The sequence below is a fragment of the Pteropus medius genome, unplaced genomic scaffold, assembly GCF_902729225.1.
Source record: "Pteropus medius unplaced genomic scaffold, Ma_sr-lr_union100, whole genome shotgun sequence".
Classification (NCBI taxonomy): Eukaryota; Metazoa; Chordata; class Mammalia; order Chiroptera; family Pteropodidae; genus Pteropus; species Pteropus medius.
In genome coordinates, this window is record NW_024347867.1 from 2,694,661 (window position 1) to 2,714,314 (window position 19,654).

Genomic DNA, 19,654 nt, shown 5'->3' on the forward strand with positions numbered 1-19,654 from the left:
ATGTTTATTCATTCTTTATGTTTTCCAAACTTGAAACAAACACAGTGCCTAAAAACTGCAAAGATTTAAAATCCTTAAGAATATACTAGTTATCAATTGTTTTTCTTTTTTTAAATGTGCTATTTCTCCTTTAAAAAAGTGCTAATTCGATTTTTTAGCACTCCTTTGCATCATCAAAACAGATAAAAGGGCAAGAATTCCTTGATAAACCCTCACTTGTTAATTTAGCTTTAACAATACAGCAACTCACTTACTCATGAAACTCTTGCAGCTTTGCTTCATCAGAAGCTCCTGTTGTTTCTACTTTGAAAATAGAGCTCCGAGCTGCCCACCCATCTCCATATCCACGGCCAGCATCTATCTGGGTGCAAGCTCAGCCTTCTTCACTAGGGCTGCTGTAATTATGGTGTTACTGGTCTCTCCAGTTCTATTCTTGCCCCATCCAATCTTTTCTCCCCTACAGATAGCGAGTTTTATTTGCATATCTATTATTAAAATAGAATCTCTTAGCCTGTCACGAATGGTTCCCACTCTCAACATTATTTTTAATTATACCTAGAGACCACTCATGTCCTAATGAAACCAGAACTAATCCAAAGGAGCAAGCAGTCTTTAAAACTCTTCTTTGTAGAAAGGTCAGACCTCACCATAGTAAGAACCATCTATTTCCATTGATCGAATACAAATCATTAAAATTCCATAACTAACAAAAATTATAACTGATACAGATAAAGAAATCACTATCAAACCCCAACGATTGATAAATATCCACTTCTGGAAGTAAAATTTCTACAGGCAGAGAGACAAGATGTCAAGAAAGGACTACTTGGCTTAATTTGCTTAGAAACTAGCAATCATGTCATAAAAAAGAAATATTTTGTGTCCTGGGGAGGTATAGAGATGGGCTGATACCACAACGTGACCTTCTTTTTCATGGCTGGGCTGCCCCTGGATGATACTTTGATTTATTAACAAGGGGATGATTCTAAACTGATAGTGTTTCTGCCTGTGCAATCAAAAAGATAATGTCAATCTAAATGAATAATATGCAAGACTAAAGGCTGGGATAGTCTTTCGCCAGAAATAGTGTACAAAACAACATCCTTTTTAAAATTTATTTTTATTAAAGCTGTTTACTACTCTGAATCCTTGCCAGTATATTTACAATGAGCTTAACTAATCATTAATCTTTTTTAAAAAAATTGAAAAAATTCTTCCCATGATCTTCACTTGCTATTAAAAGGCTAATAAGTTTCCAGTCTTCTCAATGGATTTTTAATTTTTTTATAGAGATAAAATTGACCTATTAAAAAGAACATTTCGTTGTTAAGCAGGAGTCATTTACAGCATTGGGAATGGAGGGGACCATATTTTTCTTCTTCCAGTTTAATTTGCTTGTTTTCAGTAATTAATCTCTCTTATTTTTTCTCATTTTTAGAATCTTTGTTGTATTAGTTATCTATTGCTGTGTAACAAATTACCTCAAAACGTAGCGGCTTAATGCAACAAATATTAATTACCTCACACAGTTTCTGAAGGTTAGGAGTTTAATGATGGCTTAGGGGGTTCTGGCTCAGGGTCTGTCATGAGAGTGTAGTCAGGGAGTCAGCTAGGGCTGCAGTCATCTGAAGGATCCACTTCTAAGCTCACCAAGATGTCTCTTGGCAGGAAGTGTCATTCAATTCTTCACGGGCTATTGAGAGCCTCAGTTACTCGTCACATAGGGTTGCTCACAATAATGCAACTGGCTTCCCCCAGAGTAAATGATCCAAGAGAGGGAAAGCAAAATAGAAGCCACAGTGTCTTTTATAACCTAATCTTGAAATGTTGTACCATTACTTCTGTCATATGCTATGTTCACACAGACCAACCCAGATACCATGTGGGAAGGGACTCATACAGGCTGCAAATGCCAGGAGGAAGGGATTACTGAAAGCCAACTTGGAGGCCGGCTATCAAAATGTTGGTGATACATATAATTTACTCATAATGTAGACGTGGTGATATGTATAATTTACTCATAATGTACACATTTCACAACATTTATGATGAAATATATTTTCTTTTCAAAATGGCATGATAGAAAAATTGCTTAATGTTTTAATATTATTGTTACCTTATTAATTCCCTTTATTTAACCTATTATTACCACAGTTTGGAAACATTTTGATAATTGGCATAGTGTTTCTAGAGGATTATTTTAAAAATTACAAAACATTAAACAAAATGTCTATTGAGTCAATGAACATTAATGATTGACAGCAGATTCCAGAGTATAGTGCATTTCAGAAAAGCAAAATTGCTTTGTTTCGTCATGGAGGTGACCAAGAAATTCAAATTAAATTAAATTGAGATGAGCAATCCATTTTTTTATTCTAAGTTATTTCTTAAACTTTTTAGGGTATGTTTTAGGCATCTTGAGAGTTTTGTCGATTGTTTAATTATATGAAAATATGAACAGAAACCAGGGTTGTAGAAGATAAAAATTTGTATAGATTAAACATAGAAAATATGCCTGGACTATATTATCTAGGATAACTAGTGTTTTATATCTCCAACCTCAAATTGCCACAAACCAGAATATTCTACTTCCTTATCAGCTAACATCTGCGATATGATAATTCACGGTCCATTTCAATTTTAGCTCTTACAAGATGATAACCACTCTTTACATGTTAGTGTCATCTAAACATGTGGAACTACTGCATTTTAGATGTGGAAAGATCCTTGGAATTTTTTATGTTATAAGTGTTCCTTACTTTTGAAGGGTTGAGAAATACTATGCTTCATGGTGCCACTTTCCCATGTTCTCTGTTTCATCCTCAAATATCTGATTAAAATTTAGAACCTGGTGCTAGTACAGAGCAGTATTGGACTACTGATTATTATTTACTGTATATAATTTCCAGAAAAAGCCAGTACCAGTTGATATTGTATGGTTCCAAAGAGAAGAATAGAAATCAGAGGCAGACATTGAGCAGGATATCTTTATGAGATCTCCTTACTCCTACTGCACATATACCCACACAGTGATCAATTGATAGTGCTTCTCTTTGAGAATTTAACTTTTTTCTTAAAAATAATACTGAGATATTTTTTAAAATATCAAAATTAAAAGTAGGAGTCATTATAACTATAGTACATGCACACACGCACACTCATACACACACATAAACACACATTCAACTGCCTATATTTTGGTTTCTCTGTCACATGTCGAGATTATTTCGATCTAGCATCAGGGTCATATTACAAAGTTTATTTCCAAAGTAAATAATTTTTTCTTTCTTTTCATTTGACGTGTGGAATTATAATACATTGTATAGAGCTAATCTTAGCTACGGATTACCACAAGCATAAAGCTAATTCTTTTCTCTGACATGAGTCCTAGCTAACATACATAAGAATTATGGGACTTTAGCCAAGAATTGACCAGCCTTCAGTGACTTATTTAAATTTTATTTCCGAAGTTTGATTTTTAGTATTGAAATTTGATATTTTTCTAAGTTCATTAACTAGAATATGCAATTTATGCTAGGATAAGTTCATAAAATCTGATTGTTTATTACTCGGTATTTTGTGATCTCTCCAATGGTTTAAATGAATATTTTTATTCTTACATGTTATCGTTGAATTTTTTTCATTTATTTGAATTCAAGGATCACCCGTTTTCTTTTATAAGAAACTGCTCTTCACATTCTTTTTGTCCTTTTCTAATATTTTGATAGTTTCTCAATTCTTTATCATTTCTCTTCAGAGGATTTTTACAAAATGATCCTCTAGGATACAGTTTTTCTTAAAGCACAGTTATGTGAACTCACCAGTGTTGAATTAAATAAATTGTGTTCTTTCAATGTTTTCTCTTCTAATTAGTGTTTTACAGATACTTGAATAAAGCTAACCCCAACTCCAGGCTCCAAAACTCTGGCCTTTCAGGGGCATGTGTCCTAAATTTTATTTCTATATGTAATAAAGGGATTGTTTTAGTTATCTACTGTTTCATAGCAAACTACCCCAAAACTTAGTGGTTTAAAACAACCACTTTATTTTTTCTCACAATTCTGAGGGTTAACTGAGGCTTGGCTGTATGGTTCTTATACTGGTCTCATTCGAAGTCTCTCATGCAGCTTAGTTCATGGTTGGTGGGGCTGGAATGTCCACAGGGCTTGACTCTGGCCCCTTGGTTGGAAGGCTGGGCTTAGCTGGGACAACTGAACCTCTCCCTTGTCACATGGCCTTTCGACATGGTATCTCCAACAGTATAGCCCAATTTTTACATGGCAGCTCAGGGCTTCCAAAAGGCAAAAGTGGAAGCAGCCAGGCTTTCTTAAGGCATAGTCAGTCCTAGAGTCTCTTTTGCCACATTCTATTGGTTGAAGTGAGTCACAGTGTCAGCTCTGGTTCTGTCTGGGAGGAAATATACAGGGCATGAGTACTGGAAGGCCATATCTAGAGAAAGCAATAAAGTTATGCTTTCCTTTTTCTCCACTAAGACCTCGATTTCTTTCTACTCCTTTTCAGCCCCCTGTGTGTCTGGTGGTTTGCCTAAGCCTACAAATATCACCTTCTCATCCATCAACATGAAGAATATCTTACAATGGAGACCACCAGAGGGCCTACTAGCAGTGGAAGTTACTTACACCGTGCTGTATTTCATGTAAGTTAGTTCTTTTTCTTTTGTCAATTTATAAACACAAGATTCAGACTCCTATTAATTGTGTGAAGGTAAACCATCTTTTGTATTAAATAAGTATTTGAAAAAAGTTTTAAATATTTCATGTTAAATTTTCTTGTTATGTTTTGTTAGATTAAATTAGAAAACAATTTCTTCATAGAGACAGGAACATTGGCTGCTTAGGCAAGGAGAAGTTACTTAAATGGAGAAAAGAGGTTAATCAAAATGTTTTTCTGTGGCTGAGCAAACAAGGAAATCCATCATCCCTGAAATGTCCAAACTTATTGGAATTATAGGGATTTTTAAGTGAAACCGAGTGCAGAATTCTGTGCAACTAGCTGTTCCTCTTAAAGAGAGTAGTGACTGGAAATTTTTACTTTCCACTTCTCCTTCAAAACTCATTGCAAGGAAGAAAGAATATAAATCATATAGAAAATGCCCACCTTCAAAGCAACAAAGGAAATAATCACAACCCCAACCACAGACTGTGAAGCGTACCAACCAAATACTGTGAAATCTCTAGGAAAGAATCGCAGAAGCTGAAAGCAAAACTATACTTTCTCAAACTCCAACAATAGAAAATAATTTCCCAAGAATAAATGTCATAGGACTAAGACGCTAACCCAACAATCTGAGGATGTGGAATCTAAGGGTTTCTGCCACTAGAAATTGAGGACATGTCCCCATGGAGCGCCTGTTTGGAGCCACAGAAAGTCAGAGAAGGAGGAGCCGAAAGAGAAATCAGGTTTAAGTGACACATTCATTGTTGAGACCCAGTCACAGCCCAGGAGGAAACCTAGAGTTAGATGGAGGCAGGAGGGAGGAGGCAGTCCAGGGAGGTCATGACTTCACAAACAGGCCCTGAGCCACATCAGCCTCCTGCAGTCCAACACCCGAGGATGGCAGGCTCCCAGCAAATGATTCAGTCAGCTGGCGTGTGACAAACCCTCACTCATGAAATGATTTCTGACCATCATAGCAAAAGCAAGACTCAGGTTGGGCCAGGAGATAGGGGATGGAGTGTTTTCCACCTGGCAGCACTCAGTGCATCTTCTAAGGGAAAATAGGCGTGGCCTGAGACTCTTATCAAGTTCAACAGATATATTTTCAAGCAGGTGGAAATTGGGGATATCATTCCCCTGACAGCTTCTTCGGGGGCAGGAGAGAACCACTAACTAAAGATAATATCTACCTGACAGAGAGGAAAAGATTAACCTAAATAAAGAACTTAGTAATGACACGACTATGGCCAAAGACTAGTAGTATGCATTGAAACTATCTAAATGGAGAACTAAGGCTAAATAGTGATGGAAAATATGGTTATCAAACTTTTGTAAATGTTTGAACCTAAACAAAAATATAATAAATCAGAAGGTGGGAAAAAACTATAAGTGTACTGATTTTCATAGCAGGAAATTATTAAATGTGATCTAAAATGTAAATACTTAATAACTAGACTCAATATTTTTCAAAAAAATCATTTAAAAATTTTAGAAACTAATATCTTGTGATGAAACATTTGAACTATAGCAATTCCTGTATTTTCATTCTAATTTATTTTTTATATTAAAGTTCAAATCAAGTTATAGTTATGACTTTTATTAAAACCATATGTATGGTATAATCTAGTTTTTATCAATATATTCAGCTATCTAATTATCTTTCCAGTTATCTGTAAACATAATGAGATGTGCAGAATCATGTATACCAAATGTTTCAGGGTAATGGATTTTAGAGTTATTTATTTCCCTCTTGGTTATATTGTTCTAATTGTTTGAGTTTTTAAAAAATATACCACATTTACAAAAAAAAAAAAGAATAAAGTTATTTTTGTCTTTGCGAAAAAATTCTGACCACCGAAGGCAGTGAAAGACTTCAACTGCTATTCACAATGATTTCATTTACCTAGAACTTCATTGTCATTTTTGCAGAGTTTCCCAAGATCTGGGGTTTTAGGAAAGAAGATATCACTGTGCAAACAGAAATGGCTCATGAGTATGTGCATGCCTCCTTTTCCATTAGGTGGAGCAAAGAGCTTGTTCGGTCCTTTATATGTCTACATGATTCACAAAAGGATTTTTTTTTTAATGAGCAGATTCATCACTGCTCTGTGACAGCAGACAATTTAGGTTGTGCAACTTTCGAAAAAGAATATTTAAAAACAAACTTGCCACATCAGAGTTCTTACATGCCGGTGCCTGTGGGTTGCCGCAGAGTTCTTACATGCCAGTGCATGTGGGAGGTGACAGGAATGCAGGGCGGTGTATTTCATGGACAGGGCTCCAAGTTCAGCTCATAGTCGCACAGCCCTGGGTTCATAGCCAGGCTGCGAACCTAGCCAGCTAACCTTGGGCAGGTGACACATCATACTTTCGAATGAAGTTTATTTCCAAGTAAAAGATGAAATTTCAACAAAAGTTTAAATTGTATCTGCCAAAAGAATTTTATGCAGAAAAGCACAAGCTCTGGCATCAGAAAGTGGTTCAAATCCCAGATACACCTTTTATTAGTCGTATGAACTTGAGCAGTTTCCTTCATCTTAGCCTCAGTTTCTTCATATGTAAAATGGGATGAAAATCATAGCACCTGCCTTCTAGGGAGTTTTATGAAGATTAATGAGATAAAGCATGCAAATAGTAAGTACTGGCAGACTCGCAATAGGCACTTGATAAATGTTTCCTGCCATCACCAGAAAACAATCAGAGATCACTGAGGGTCCCTCATGACTTTTTGCCATGCATAAACATCATTACTGGAGTATTTGTTGAATGATTCATGTCTATGAACTTGTCAGACTTACAAAGCATTTTGTACAGAACCCAGTAAAGAGAATTTTCTCCTTCATCGACATCTGTCGTGGGAAGCTGCCTACCATTGTCAGTCTGAGGAAGTTTGCAGAGGGAGGGTCAAATAGGCAATGCCAATGTTTTTCAAAATATAAGTCAAGACCTGTTGATGGGCCATGAAATCAATTTTGAGGGACATAACTAGCATTATTTTTAATGGAAAGGACTAGAATGGTATGAAATGGAATAGAATGGAAGATAACTGAACACATGGCATTTGGTAAAAATTAAGTATTATAAAAACTTTGCTTTAGTATGTTATATATATGTATGTTTTTGTAATCTGTCACATTGTAAATATATTTCTTTCTGTGGCTCACAGTCAGAAAAAGTTTGAAAGCCCTTAGGCAATGGTGATAGCTTGGATGGAGAAGTTGGTCAACAAGACCTGACTATAGTTTTTCTAATGTCTTGTGGCAGGTATAGTACTTATGAAACAGGAGACATTTACTTTCAGGATTCTGCTGCTCTATTCTGAAAAGGGATGATACCCTTAAGCTTTGGCAGCACTTGATAAAATTGACATTTCCTCCTTCTCAAGATATTCTCTTCTCTTGACTTTTGTGATATCTGTTTTTCCTTTTCTCTTTAGCTGCTATTTCTAAGTATACTTTGTATTCAACCCTTAAATCCCGATGCTCTTGAAATTTTATCCTAGGCTTTGCATTGTCTCCATGGATAATTTCATTCATGCCTACGCCTTCAATTAGCAGTTATATGCCATTGATTTTGAAATCACTACCTCCCACCCACACTTCTCTCCTGAGCCCGTGTCTATGAGCATCTGCATTTGAAATTCTTTTACATACCTCAAGCTCAACATGTCAACTGAACTCCTTATCTTTCCTTCCTTCTACTGTCCTCTCTCCATTTCCCAAACCCACTCCTTTTCTGTGTTTATCTTGGTAAATGTTGTCTCACCCATTTCACCCATCCTAGACAGAAAGAGACATCATCCTTAAGTAACCCTCCATTTCACTCATCATTTACATGCACTGAATCACTAAGTGCTGTCCTAATATTTCTTCCTTTTGTCCTATTATCGGTTCCACTGCCAGTGTCTTTGTCCAAGCCACCTACATCTTTTACCTGGACTACTGCAGTATCCTCTCAACTCCTCTCCAGGTTGCAACTCCTACCCCATTCTATTCTCCATGCTACTGCCAGAGTTATCTTTCTAAAAGCAACACCCCTGCTTTAATCCTTTCAGTAGCCTCCCATGCAGCCCTCTCTCTTTCATCAGCTCATCCTGTGTCACTTAAACTCTATACCTCAGTCTCTCCCCTCTAAAGAGTGCTAAAACTATTTCCTCCTTCCTGTTTACTATGAGTGTTGTGTTTTTAATAAAAGAAAGGAAAAAATCTATGTGAACAACCTAGTTAAATATCATCATTATCATCATCCTATAATTACCGAAAATGTAGATCTTGGTATATACTTCAACCTAGTGAATTTTCCCTAAACCCTTGATGGCAAGTAGATTTTTAAATTTTGTAGCGAAGGTCATTTTTCTTCTAAGAAAGAAAATGATTGATTTTTCTTAAAACAGTCCATCAAACTGACCTTTGTATGCATGGTGGATGAAAACTTACATAGATAATTACTAGAAGAATTGATTACACGATATGTAAATATTTTCCTGTAGCCTAAGAATAATAATAAAATACATGCTTTCAAAATGTACTATCCACATTATAATTCACAGAAAAGAGAGGTGATTACAGAAACTCTGACTCATGTTCCTGACAACTAACGATAAAAATTGCCAGCAGCAAAAGTAGATTCTTTTTTATCTCAATGACAGGCACTTTTGTTGTTCTGAAGAGAAGGTCTTAGGTTCCATTCAGTTGTGTATAATGACTGGTTTTTTCCTATTGTAAAGCACAGAGGGCACCTTTTTATTAATTCAGTTTCCTTCTCAGCAGATATGGGCAAAAGAAATGGCTGAATAAATCTGAATGCAGAAACATCAGTAGGACCTACTGTGATCTCTCTGCTGAAACTTCTGACTATGAACATCAATATTATGGGAAAGTTAAGGCCATTTGGGGAACGAATTGTTCCAAATGGGCAGAAACTGGACGATTCTATCCTTTTTTAGAAAGTAAGTAACACAGTTGTCTGTTAAACACATATTGGTATCAAGTTCATCCGACCACCTAGTCTTAGCAGTCTCAGCCTCATAGAGAGCCTTGCCTGAGAGGCCAGTACTCTGCTTGGCTCTGTTCTTCACTCTGTCCATCAGCTGGTGGAGTGACCAGCCTAAGGTGCTTCTCATCGCTGGATCCACATCTCATCTTTAGAATGAAAGCTTTGGCCAAGGGACCTCTAAGATCTCTCTCAGATCCAAAATTGATGCTAGATGCCAATATTATTAAATTTTTAGTTTTATGTTATTATTTAGTGGAAACTGTGTAATTTGAGGAACAACTAACAGATTTTTTTAAATGTTGTTGTTTTGTAAACCATTGCTATATGTCCACGAGATTGATTAAAGATTGTTCTGATCACCAAACTAAGTCTTTTCTTATTATAAACTTGGTAGTAGGATGATGTAATTTCTAGGTGTAACTTGGAATTAAGGCAACATCTTTGTGGTATTTGCTTTTTAATGATTCCATCCTCTGATCTGTAGCTGACTCGGCATAGAGGACACGCATAGAGCTGCCATAATGAAATTTACAAGGTTTCCTTAGGTCCCAAAGCTGGAGTTATTTCCTTAGTGCCCTGCTAGATCAGAAGTCATCAAAGTATGTCCTCAGACCAAAGGCAGCAACCACCCCCCTTTCTGTTCTCCTGCAGGCCAAAAGCTAAGAATGGTTTTTACATTTATATAAATAATAGTTGCAACAGAGATCATATGGCCTGCAAAGCCTAAAATATTTACTTTCTGGACCTTTATGGCAAAACTTTGCTAACCTCTGTTCTTTAGCCATGCTTCATTTCTCCATGTCTGATTTTTGCCATTTATATATTGTTATTTACAACCAATTTTTCAAGTCACAGGACTGTTATAAACAGTTTTCATTGTATTTACCATCCTCAAGTACTCTTTATCCATGTGACTAGGAACTAAGTACACACATCATCTCAATTTACTGTTTTAACGTTGTGTCAGGGTGTCTGAAATGATTGTTTCAAGATTTGGCATGACTTGGGCCCACCTTAGAGCATCTGAGGCATCTCAAATAAGGGAGGTGGGCTTCAGAGCTTTGATCCCAGCAAGATTATATTGTAGTTTTATCCTAAGTGATTTCTATATTTGATCATAATTCCTCCTCCTCTCTCCTTTAAGCACAGATTGGCCCTCCAGCGGTGGCTTTGACTCCTGGTGAGAAATCCATTTCTATTGTTCTAACGGCTCCAGAGAAGTGGAAGAAAAATCCAGAAGAAAGTTCTATTTCCATGCAACAAATATACTCTAATCTGAAGTATAATGTGTCCGTATATAATACTAAATCAAACAGAACGGTAAGCCTGAAATGGAATGGGGGCCAATTTTGTAGTTAATGTTGGAACAAAAAACCCCGATGCTTTAATTCTCTGCACGTGAAAATGGAAAGATTTGATATTCAGAAGGGATGCCATCCAAGATACAATGGAGGCCAATATGTAGACACTTAAAGAACATTCTTTAGATTTCCTTTACAGAAACTCTCTGCTAATAGGGTGTGACATTGCCATTGGCGTGGCTGTCCATCTCACTTTGATGGAGAGCTTTTATTTGCATAACATCCGTCCGTCACTCTCCGAGAAAGAGAAAAATGTTAACAAGAACACAGGGCACGGTTGAACAGAAAAACCATCCCCATGTTATTATTTAGCATTGTTCCCAGAATTCCAGTTCTGGACCATGCTCCACGGAGCTGAAGGAAAAGGTATTTTAAAGATGTTGCTGAACAGAGAGCTCGCAGCGACAGTAAAGGATTTAATGGTGTCTCGGTCTTTTGTTTCCTTATAGAGTTATTTGTCTGGGGTGGTACTGGAAACCTTTGCCTCTAACTGCTGTCTGCAATTCCCTAACCTAGTGGTCCCTGTGTGTGACCAACCACACACTTATGCTCAGCTGGCTGGAGCCGGACACGCTGTACTGCATCCACGTGGAGTCGTTCGTCCCAGGGCCACCTCGCCTTGCTCAGCCTTCCGAGAAGCAGTGTGTCAATACTTTGAAAGGTAAGCTTAAAAATATCTCAGCCGCTCTGAAGAAAGAAATCTGATAAAACTAGAAAGAAGTGTGGCACTGTAGACAAACTATTGGCAAATCCATTTCCCCCCGAAACAGGTTGAGGCAAAGGCAGAAACAACCATCACCAGATATGCATTGAGCAGCCTGGGCCTCTGCCAACATGAGGGAATGTTTTCACCCGCTTAGGGAACTCTCAGCACAGGTCCTGGCATTTGCTGTCAACAAGCTTCTGCCTTGGGAAATAACAATTAGGAGTTTTCACACACATCTTTTTTCCTCTTTAAAATTATCATCAATCTGTTCAGTAGACATTCTGTGGTCTTCAAGAACCTCAGACAATTTTATTGCTAGAAACTAAGTAGTATCCTAAAAACACTTTAAGACACAATCCTTTGCTCCCTCTCAGGAACACAAATTACAAGCTCCACGAGTCGTGTTCAGATATCAGTGACTACGCGAGGGCCTGGGATCCGCAAATCAGTAATTACTGCCTAATTCTTACAGTTACTACTCTCTCCTTCCTTTTATTTGTCTCCTTCTCATGTTTTCTGAACTTGGCTGCCAAGGAACTGTGGGTGAAGATTCTCCTTCCTGTTAGAAGACATAGAGTTAAAAGCTTGTTATTTGTTTATGTACCCCACTCCCCCAGGGTGAGAGGACCTTATACTCAAAACCTGAAAATTGTAAATAAACTCTAAAGTTTACCTTCATTGAATGGCTCTTCACCCACTAGTCTTCTGTTTCTCTTACAAATGTGCTGGCCTAAGACCAGGGTTACAGCCTTTTCCCACAAACCTTCATTCCATCACCAGCTATGGGACAGGTATGATGACAGGACCCTTTTTTCCTCTTCCCTCTCACATTTCATGATGAAACTGTCTCGAAGAATAAAAAGGGAACTTTGTGAGTACATGTCAAAAGTGAAAAGCCTTATTTTTTCATCTCTATCCTTATCATACCTTTCCCTTTAAAATGAAGGGCTTCCTCCCACATTCAAATAAAACTAAAATGCTAAGCCAACAAAAGGCAAAACAAAACAGATTGAAGAAATCATTTTTGTGTTTGGAAAAAGTGCTGTGTTTACTAACAGCTGGATCAGTGGCCAAATGGTAGGAATGAATTTCCAATGGAAGTCATTTTAGCAGTTGGCAGAGCTATAGCAAATGGAGATCAGATTAAATTAAATCTTTCCCAGTAAGCAGATGGAGCGACCTTCTAACTAGTCTAGGAAAGGTAGCAAAGGAACGAGGAGGCACCATTTCAGGTTCTGACCTGATGTCCCGGCTGTTAGATCCTCCCATATACCTTTCCAGGAAGACATTGCTATGACGATCTACTTTTTTAAAACATCAGTATTTTTTTTTTTGGAGACTATTCTTTAAAAAACATTTGTCTACAGTGCCAGTCTCCAGTCCCTAAAATACAGGTATAATTTATTAGGTTTCTTGTAGCCAACACATGCTAATGTACACTAAATGCCACTAGTCAATGTTGTAATGGCTCTTTTTAATTAGGGCAAGTTAAGTCCAGGGACCAGGGATTGTTTTAAGAGGACTAGACTGAGTTGTAGCCTTAAAGCAGGGGCAAGTGATGCTCAGCCACCTGCAATGATTTCACTATGGTGTTGGCACCTTTCTATGTGGAACCTGATGACAGTTGTGCTTTCCAGGAATTGTTTGGGGTAGGGGAACAGATGGACCCCCTCCTCCCCAATACCTAGGAATCTGCTATACTCAAGTCTGATCATTTAAATGTTAACCTAATATAAAAAAAATGCCTTCATGGAAATATCTAGGATAATGTTTGACCAAAATCTGGGTACTGTGGCCTAGCCAAATTGACATATAAAATTAATCATCACAACTTCCAGGTACCCCAAAGGAGCTTAACAAATATAGGTCTGTCACAATGAGCTCTGCTCATCAATTATATACTCTGATCGATGGTGGGATAGGACTACTTTTTGTAAAACTATTCACAGGTTTTTTCATTCCCTGTGGACTTTTACTCATCATGAACCTACAGCACAACAGGACCTGGAATCCTCAGCATACGCCAGCTCAACTACCTCCCTACTCACATCCCCAACCTCCAGACCTACCCGGAAGGTCTGGCCAACCTGCGCGGATAGTTCTGTTAGTCACATAAAAGGTGACGCCATGGATTCCTGTCCTCTACTGAATATATGGAAAGAATTGAGTTAAATGAGTGGCATGGAAAAGTGGAGGTACTTAGTGGTATCCTCACAAGAGGATTTTGTCATTTGGTTTAAAGTGCTGCGAGTTGCCTTAATTTCAGACACATTTGCCTTCAAATATAACAACCAACATAAATCCCATGGCCAGACATTAAATGTTGGAATATCTGCTGACTTGGGTTGTTAACACATCCTTACTATAAAGATTTGAGATGAGTTAGATAATTCCTTAAGACCACCTGCTGTCAGAGAGAGTAAAATTCTCAGACCTCTTATAATATTTTTAGCTCAAGCTTCTCAATTTATAAGTGAGAAAACTGAATTTCTAAATGTCAGTGATCTGCCCCCGGAGTCTAGACATTGCCATTGTTTTCCCATCAAATCACAGTATCTACCCTGCTCCTTTTTTGTTGTTGTTTTCACAGATCAAACATCAGCACTGAAGATTAAAATCATCTTCTGGTATGTTTTGCCCACATCTGTTATCGTGTTTATTTTTTTTGTGATGGGCTTCTCCATGTACAGATATATCCATGTTGGCAAAGAGAAACACCCAGCAAATTTGGTGAGTGCTTAGTGTGGCAGGAGTCATTGTAATAACACACTTCCAGGAAGATAGAAAAGGAGAGTCTAGAGTAGATACTGTTCCTTTTACAGGCAGAATGAGTTTAAAATTAAAGAATTGATGAATTAAAAGACACTTTCTCTACTAGATTAACTCACTAACGTGACCAAAGGAAAAGATTCTTTAGCTTTGACAAAGATTTTATATTTAATGACCAGATTAGATGAAGTCTTAGGATACAAGATAAGTCATGATCCATGCCCTACAGAGGTTCAAGTCTAGTTGGGGATGAGAATTTCAAAATGATACGTGAAGGCTAAGGTGAATACAGGTACTAGGGAGGCTGAGGATCTAGGGCAGGCACTGAAACCCCACATGCAGGATCAGGAGAAGTTTCATCCCTGGGCTTAGTTATGAAACTTGAGTAAGAGTAGGGGCAGCTATTGTAGGCATAGAAACAACAGGAGCAAAGGTGGGTAGGTGTTTAGTAAACCACATAATATCGCTGAGTCATGAGGTGATGAGGAGCTATGAAAGACGAGACTGGAGAGTGGGTAGGCCAAGTAACAGGAGAATTGGGCTGTTATTCTAAGGAGTGTGGGGTGGGCTTTATTCTGTTGGCAAAGAAAAATCTCCATAGGGTTTTACATTAGGAGTGTAATGGTCGATATTATGTTTTAGATACAAATGGATAGTGGGTCTAAGACAACTTTAGGGGAAGTGAGACTAGAAACAAGTAAAGCACCTAGGAGACTGGCAGTTTTCCAAAAGAGGAGAGTGGGATTTAGGATGGAGACAAAGACATGGAATAGAAACACATTTAGGCAAAATATGGCCATTACTTAATCATTCACAAGAAAGTAAGAGGAGTAAAACTTATGCTTCTGGACCAAGCGCTGAAGGGTTTTGAAAGGCTGGGAATATTTTAACCATAACAGTTTCTTTGGGAATTAGAATATGTTCACATGTACATGATGCATACACATATTCCTGTTAGTTCGACTTAAAATTTTTTCCATTAAGCAGCCTGCATTTAGGTCTTGGAGTTAGCTTTTTATAGGCATAGGGAGACCTGTCCTGGGAGGAAAATTCACAGAATTGACCACATGTGACTTTTTGAGATCAAAAGAAATTGTAAAAGAATGAAGCCAAAGGACCTATTTTATGTTAAATGAAGCCAAAGGACCTATTTTATGTTAAATGAAAGCATTGTCTATCACAGGATAGACAATGAGGATTGTAACATAACTCCTCATTGGCAGTCTAAACAGACATCTGCCACATTCCCCAGCAAAATTTTAATCCAAAACAAGTTTTTCTGACATGATTTAGAATTTCCCTACCTGCTGTAAACTGGAAAATGGATTTCATTTTTGGCTTTATTATAGCATAATAAGAACGGTGTATGGGGGAGTAAGTAAAATCATGCTTACTTGTATGCTTATCTCCCTTTTTACATCTGGTGTTCATGCCCATCCACATTTCACAACTGGAGTATATCTAAAACAGGGCTGGGAGCCCAGGTAATCACAGCTCATTAGCAAATACATAGTAAATTATAACTGGCAAAGCAATTTCAGAAACTCGGTCTCACTCAGTCCTCACCACCTCTCACGTGACAGATTCTAATTTTGAAAAATTAAAAATCAAGGCTCAAGAAATTAAATAGCTCCTCGGCCAGGTAGAGGAGGGAGCAGTCATGCCCTGCTCTTTGACTTGGACAGACACCCACCCAGTGAATCACTTTCCACTTCAATATACATTTTGTATATCTTGGGTCTCTTCCCTCCACGTGAATGAGGTTTTTGTGTATTCTAAGCATAACTTTCACTTCCATGAGGTGGTAAGAATAGATCCTTAAAGCTATCTGATGACAGTATAAATTCTGCTTAACAGCTGTTTTTAATGTCTCTCTAAAGTGAAAAGGTGAAAAACATTCTCTTCTCTCTTTATAGATTTTGATTTATGGAAATGAATTTGACAAAAGATTCTTTGTACCTGCTGAAAAAATTGTGATTAACTTTATCACCCTCAATATTTTGGAGGATTCTAAAATTTCTCATAAGGATATAAGTGTAATGGAAAAAAACAATGATGCATCAGACCTGAATGAGCCCAGCGAGGACCAGGAGCCCCAGCAGGAAGAAATGGAGGTGAAGCGCTTAGGGTATGCTTCACATCTGATGGACATTTTCTGTGACTCTGAGAAATACACCAAAGGATCTTCCCTAACCCAGCAAGAGTCACTCAGCGGAACAACACCCACAGCTAGAACAGTCATTGAATATGAATATGATGTAAGAACTACTGACATTTGTGTGGGTCCTGGAGATCAGGCGCTCAGTCTGCAGGAGGTGTTCCTCCAAGGAAAATTATTTGAGCAACAAGCAGCTTTGGCAGTCACAGATCCACAAACACTACTGTATTCATATACCCCTCAGCTCAGAGACTTAGACCACCGGCCACAGGAGTACGTGGATGTGGAAGAGCCAGAGGAAGAACTATCAACTACACTTGTCGATTGGGACCCTCAGACTGGCAGGCTGTGTATACCTTCATTATCTAGCTTTGAACATGACTCAGAAGACTGTGAGTATCCTGAGTACAAGGAGCTCACAGAAGAGGGCCTTTTGTCTAGACTCTATGAGGAACAGGCTCTAGACAAGTCACTGGAAGAAGATGAAACCTATCTTTTGCAATTTTTGGAGGAATGGGGATTATATGTACAAATGGAAGACTAATGCCCAAACATTCCTCTGCCAGATCACTACTGTTACAAGGCCCATGAGTGCAAATGTATGAATGAATGAACAGTAAAGTACCTGGGATAAAAGAAGCTTACTCACATTTTTCTGTGTCTGTGAGAATTCCTTATTTCTTCTTTCTCTTCTCATAGCACTTGTTTCATTCTGCCTCATATGGGTGGTTGGTTCATGCACATGGATCTTTTACAATGGTGGCGGGCATCTGGAGTACAGTGGGTAACCTGGTGATTTGTACCCAATAAATATTCAAAAGTGTTCCAAATTAGATGCAGAATGTATTCAGGTGGGCGTACTATGACATCTTTGTTTTTTATTATCTAACAAGCACACCTCTACAATTATTTTCTGGACACTTAACAAGTGTATAACACTATATAAAATATTTCATGAAGACCATTCATGTTATAAATACTACTTTTTTAGAATTTGGTTTATTGTTAGAATGAAATATTTAAAACATACTAATATCACTAAGTAGGTGATAAGTTGGTCACATTTAAGGACCCTAACCCACCACTAAGTCATAATAATCTATGTTCAAAGTGAATAAATCAGGCACAGATCTTCTTGATATGACATGATTTTGGCTACTTTAAGTGGTCATATTAAAACTTTATGAGAAATTCCAAAGCGTAAACATAAATTGTTATTATCTTGTAGTCAGAAAATGTCCTCTCAATAACTTAGTAGGGGCTTCTTACTCCCCAAAAAGAAAATCTCACATTTTATAATAGAATATTACATTTACTTCTAGAAATATGTTTTTTAAAAGACATTTACATAGGCTATAAACTAGAACATGTTTAGCAGTTGAAGCAATGTGTTACTATTATATTATTCTGTTAGAAAGGACAATGTGTCAAAGACTACTTGGAATACATATGAATGAATATTCCCCATCCACGTAATCTTAAAATCAATAAATAAACAAGGACATACAGAAGAAATAAGTTGAATGACTATGAAAGGTTGAATGTATTAACAATTGGACATAATTTACTGTGGGAACTAAAGTGAACCATAGAACAATACCATCTTAGTTAAATTCCAGCAACTATTGCCCTCTCCTTCACCATTTGCTTAGAAAATTAAATTCTAATGTAAAGCATGGCATGGCAACTGCAACTAACAACGCTGTGTTGCACATTTGGAAATTGCTGAGAGAGTAGACCTTAGTTCTCGTCATAGGAAGAGATGTGTGTGGGTCAACTAGACTTATTGCAGATCATTTCACAATACATACAAATATTGAATCATTATGTTGTACATCTGAAATAATGTTAATTATAGAACGGTAAAAATTTTTTCAAAAAAAAAATTCTACAATTACACTGCATTAAAATATGACAGAATCTATTAAGTTGAACCATACAAAATTGATATTTGACCAGTTTTGACCAGCAGAAGCAACAATTTCTCATGATTTACCTTAATATACATTTGTTTTAATCATAAACTCATAATGCATTGATGCTTTTTCAGGAAAACAGACACCATCCACATTTCCTTATTTATGTTTTTGGCACAGGCAGACAACTCTGGTAGGAGAAATGGATTTTGGAGTCATGGTCTTTTGATATTGTGCACAAATCCAAACAGTTTCTGATCTAATGGTTTAATTTAGAGCATAATTATATTAAACAGAGTGTTCTGTTCTTCTTGATCTTTGTAGAAATGATTCTGCCAGTTTTGAAGAACAGATTTATAATACTAACTGTAAAGGAAGATCAAGAGTGGGAAAGAATGACTTGTTATTAAGAGCAAAAAGAAAATAAAGTGATTGATGATAGTTTGGCTTAATCATTTCATTCACAAAATATTGAGCACCTACTATGTCCCACAGTGCCCTCATCTAGAAATAGGGACGACAACACCCTTATGGTTTTCAGGATAAAAGAGTTAGAAAACGAAAGGCACTTAGATCGGTGCCTATCACACAGTGACTGCTATTTATGTGATTGTCATCGTCATTAGTAACAGCCAGAGTGTGTGCTTAGCACCAGAAAGAGAAGCCGCTTAGACGTATGACTATTTTGATTCAAAGACAGAGCTTGCCTCACTTTATTTTTCTTACCTGAAAGTACAATAGTAATTTGCTTCCCACCTTATGCCTTCTGATTGAAATCTGCCAGCAGTTTTGTAAAAGAGAATAATTCTGAGTTGCTTTTACATCTCTTGTCATTCTACGCACATCAGAAGTATCGAGCATTTTTAAAATGTTGCCTCAGTACTTTGCAACATGCATACATATGCATATATATTCAAACGTGGGCATACGATAGGTATTTCTTGTGGAAAAGGTTGCACATTCTTAGATGTGATTTATTTGTGTGGGGTGTAGCCATCATGCATCCTGTCACCTTGTGGCCAAGACCTCAGTAACTCCAAGCATTTGTCCTCTGGGACTGCCTCAGATTCCA

At 37.4% G+C, this 19,654-nt stretch overlaps 1 protein-coding gene across 3 annotated transcripts in view; it reads left to right on the forward strand.

Annotated features, from left to right (window-relative positions):
- IL20RA (interleukin 20 receptor subunit alpha) overlaps positions 1-19,100 on the forward strand; it is a 34,886-nt gene extending 15,786 nt beyond the window's left edge. Inside the window, exons 2-7 of one of the 3 annotated variants that reach the window (XM_039878988.1) lie at positions 4,522-4,657; positions 9,444-9,625; positions 10,817-10,992; positions 11,550-11,694; positions 14,330-14,469; positions 16,425-19,099. In XM_039878988.1, the coding sequence (XP_039734922.1) occupies positions 4,522-4,657; positions 9,444-9,625; positions 10,817-10,992; positions 11,550-11,694; positions 14,330-14,469; positions 16,425-17,210 (1,565 nt within the window). In that variant the 3' untranslated portion in view covers positions 17,211-19,099. Of the gene's footprint in view, positions 1-4,521; positions 4,658-9,443; positions 9,626-10,816; positions 10,993-11,549; positions 11,695-14,329; positions 14,470-16,424 lie in introns of all 3 variants that reach the window. The other 2 variants (XM_039878989.1, XM_039878990.1) reach the window with 2 other exon arrangements.
- Positions 19,101-19,654: the final 554 nt, after the last annotated feature.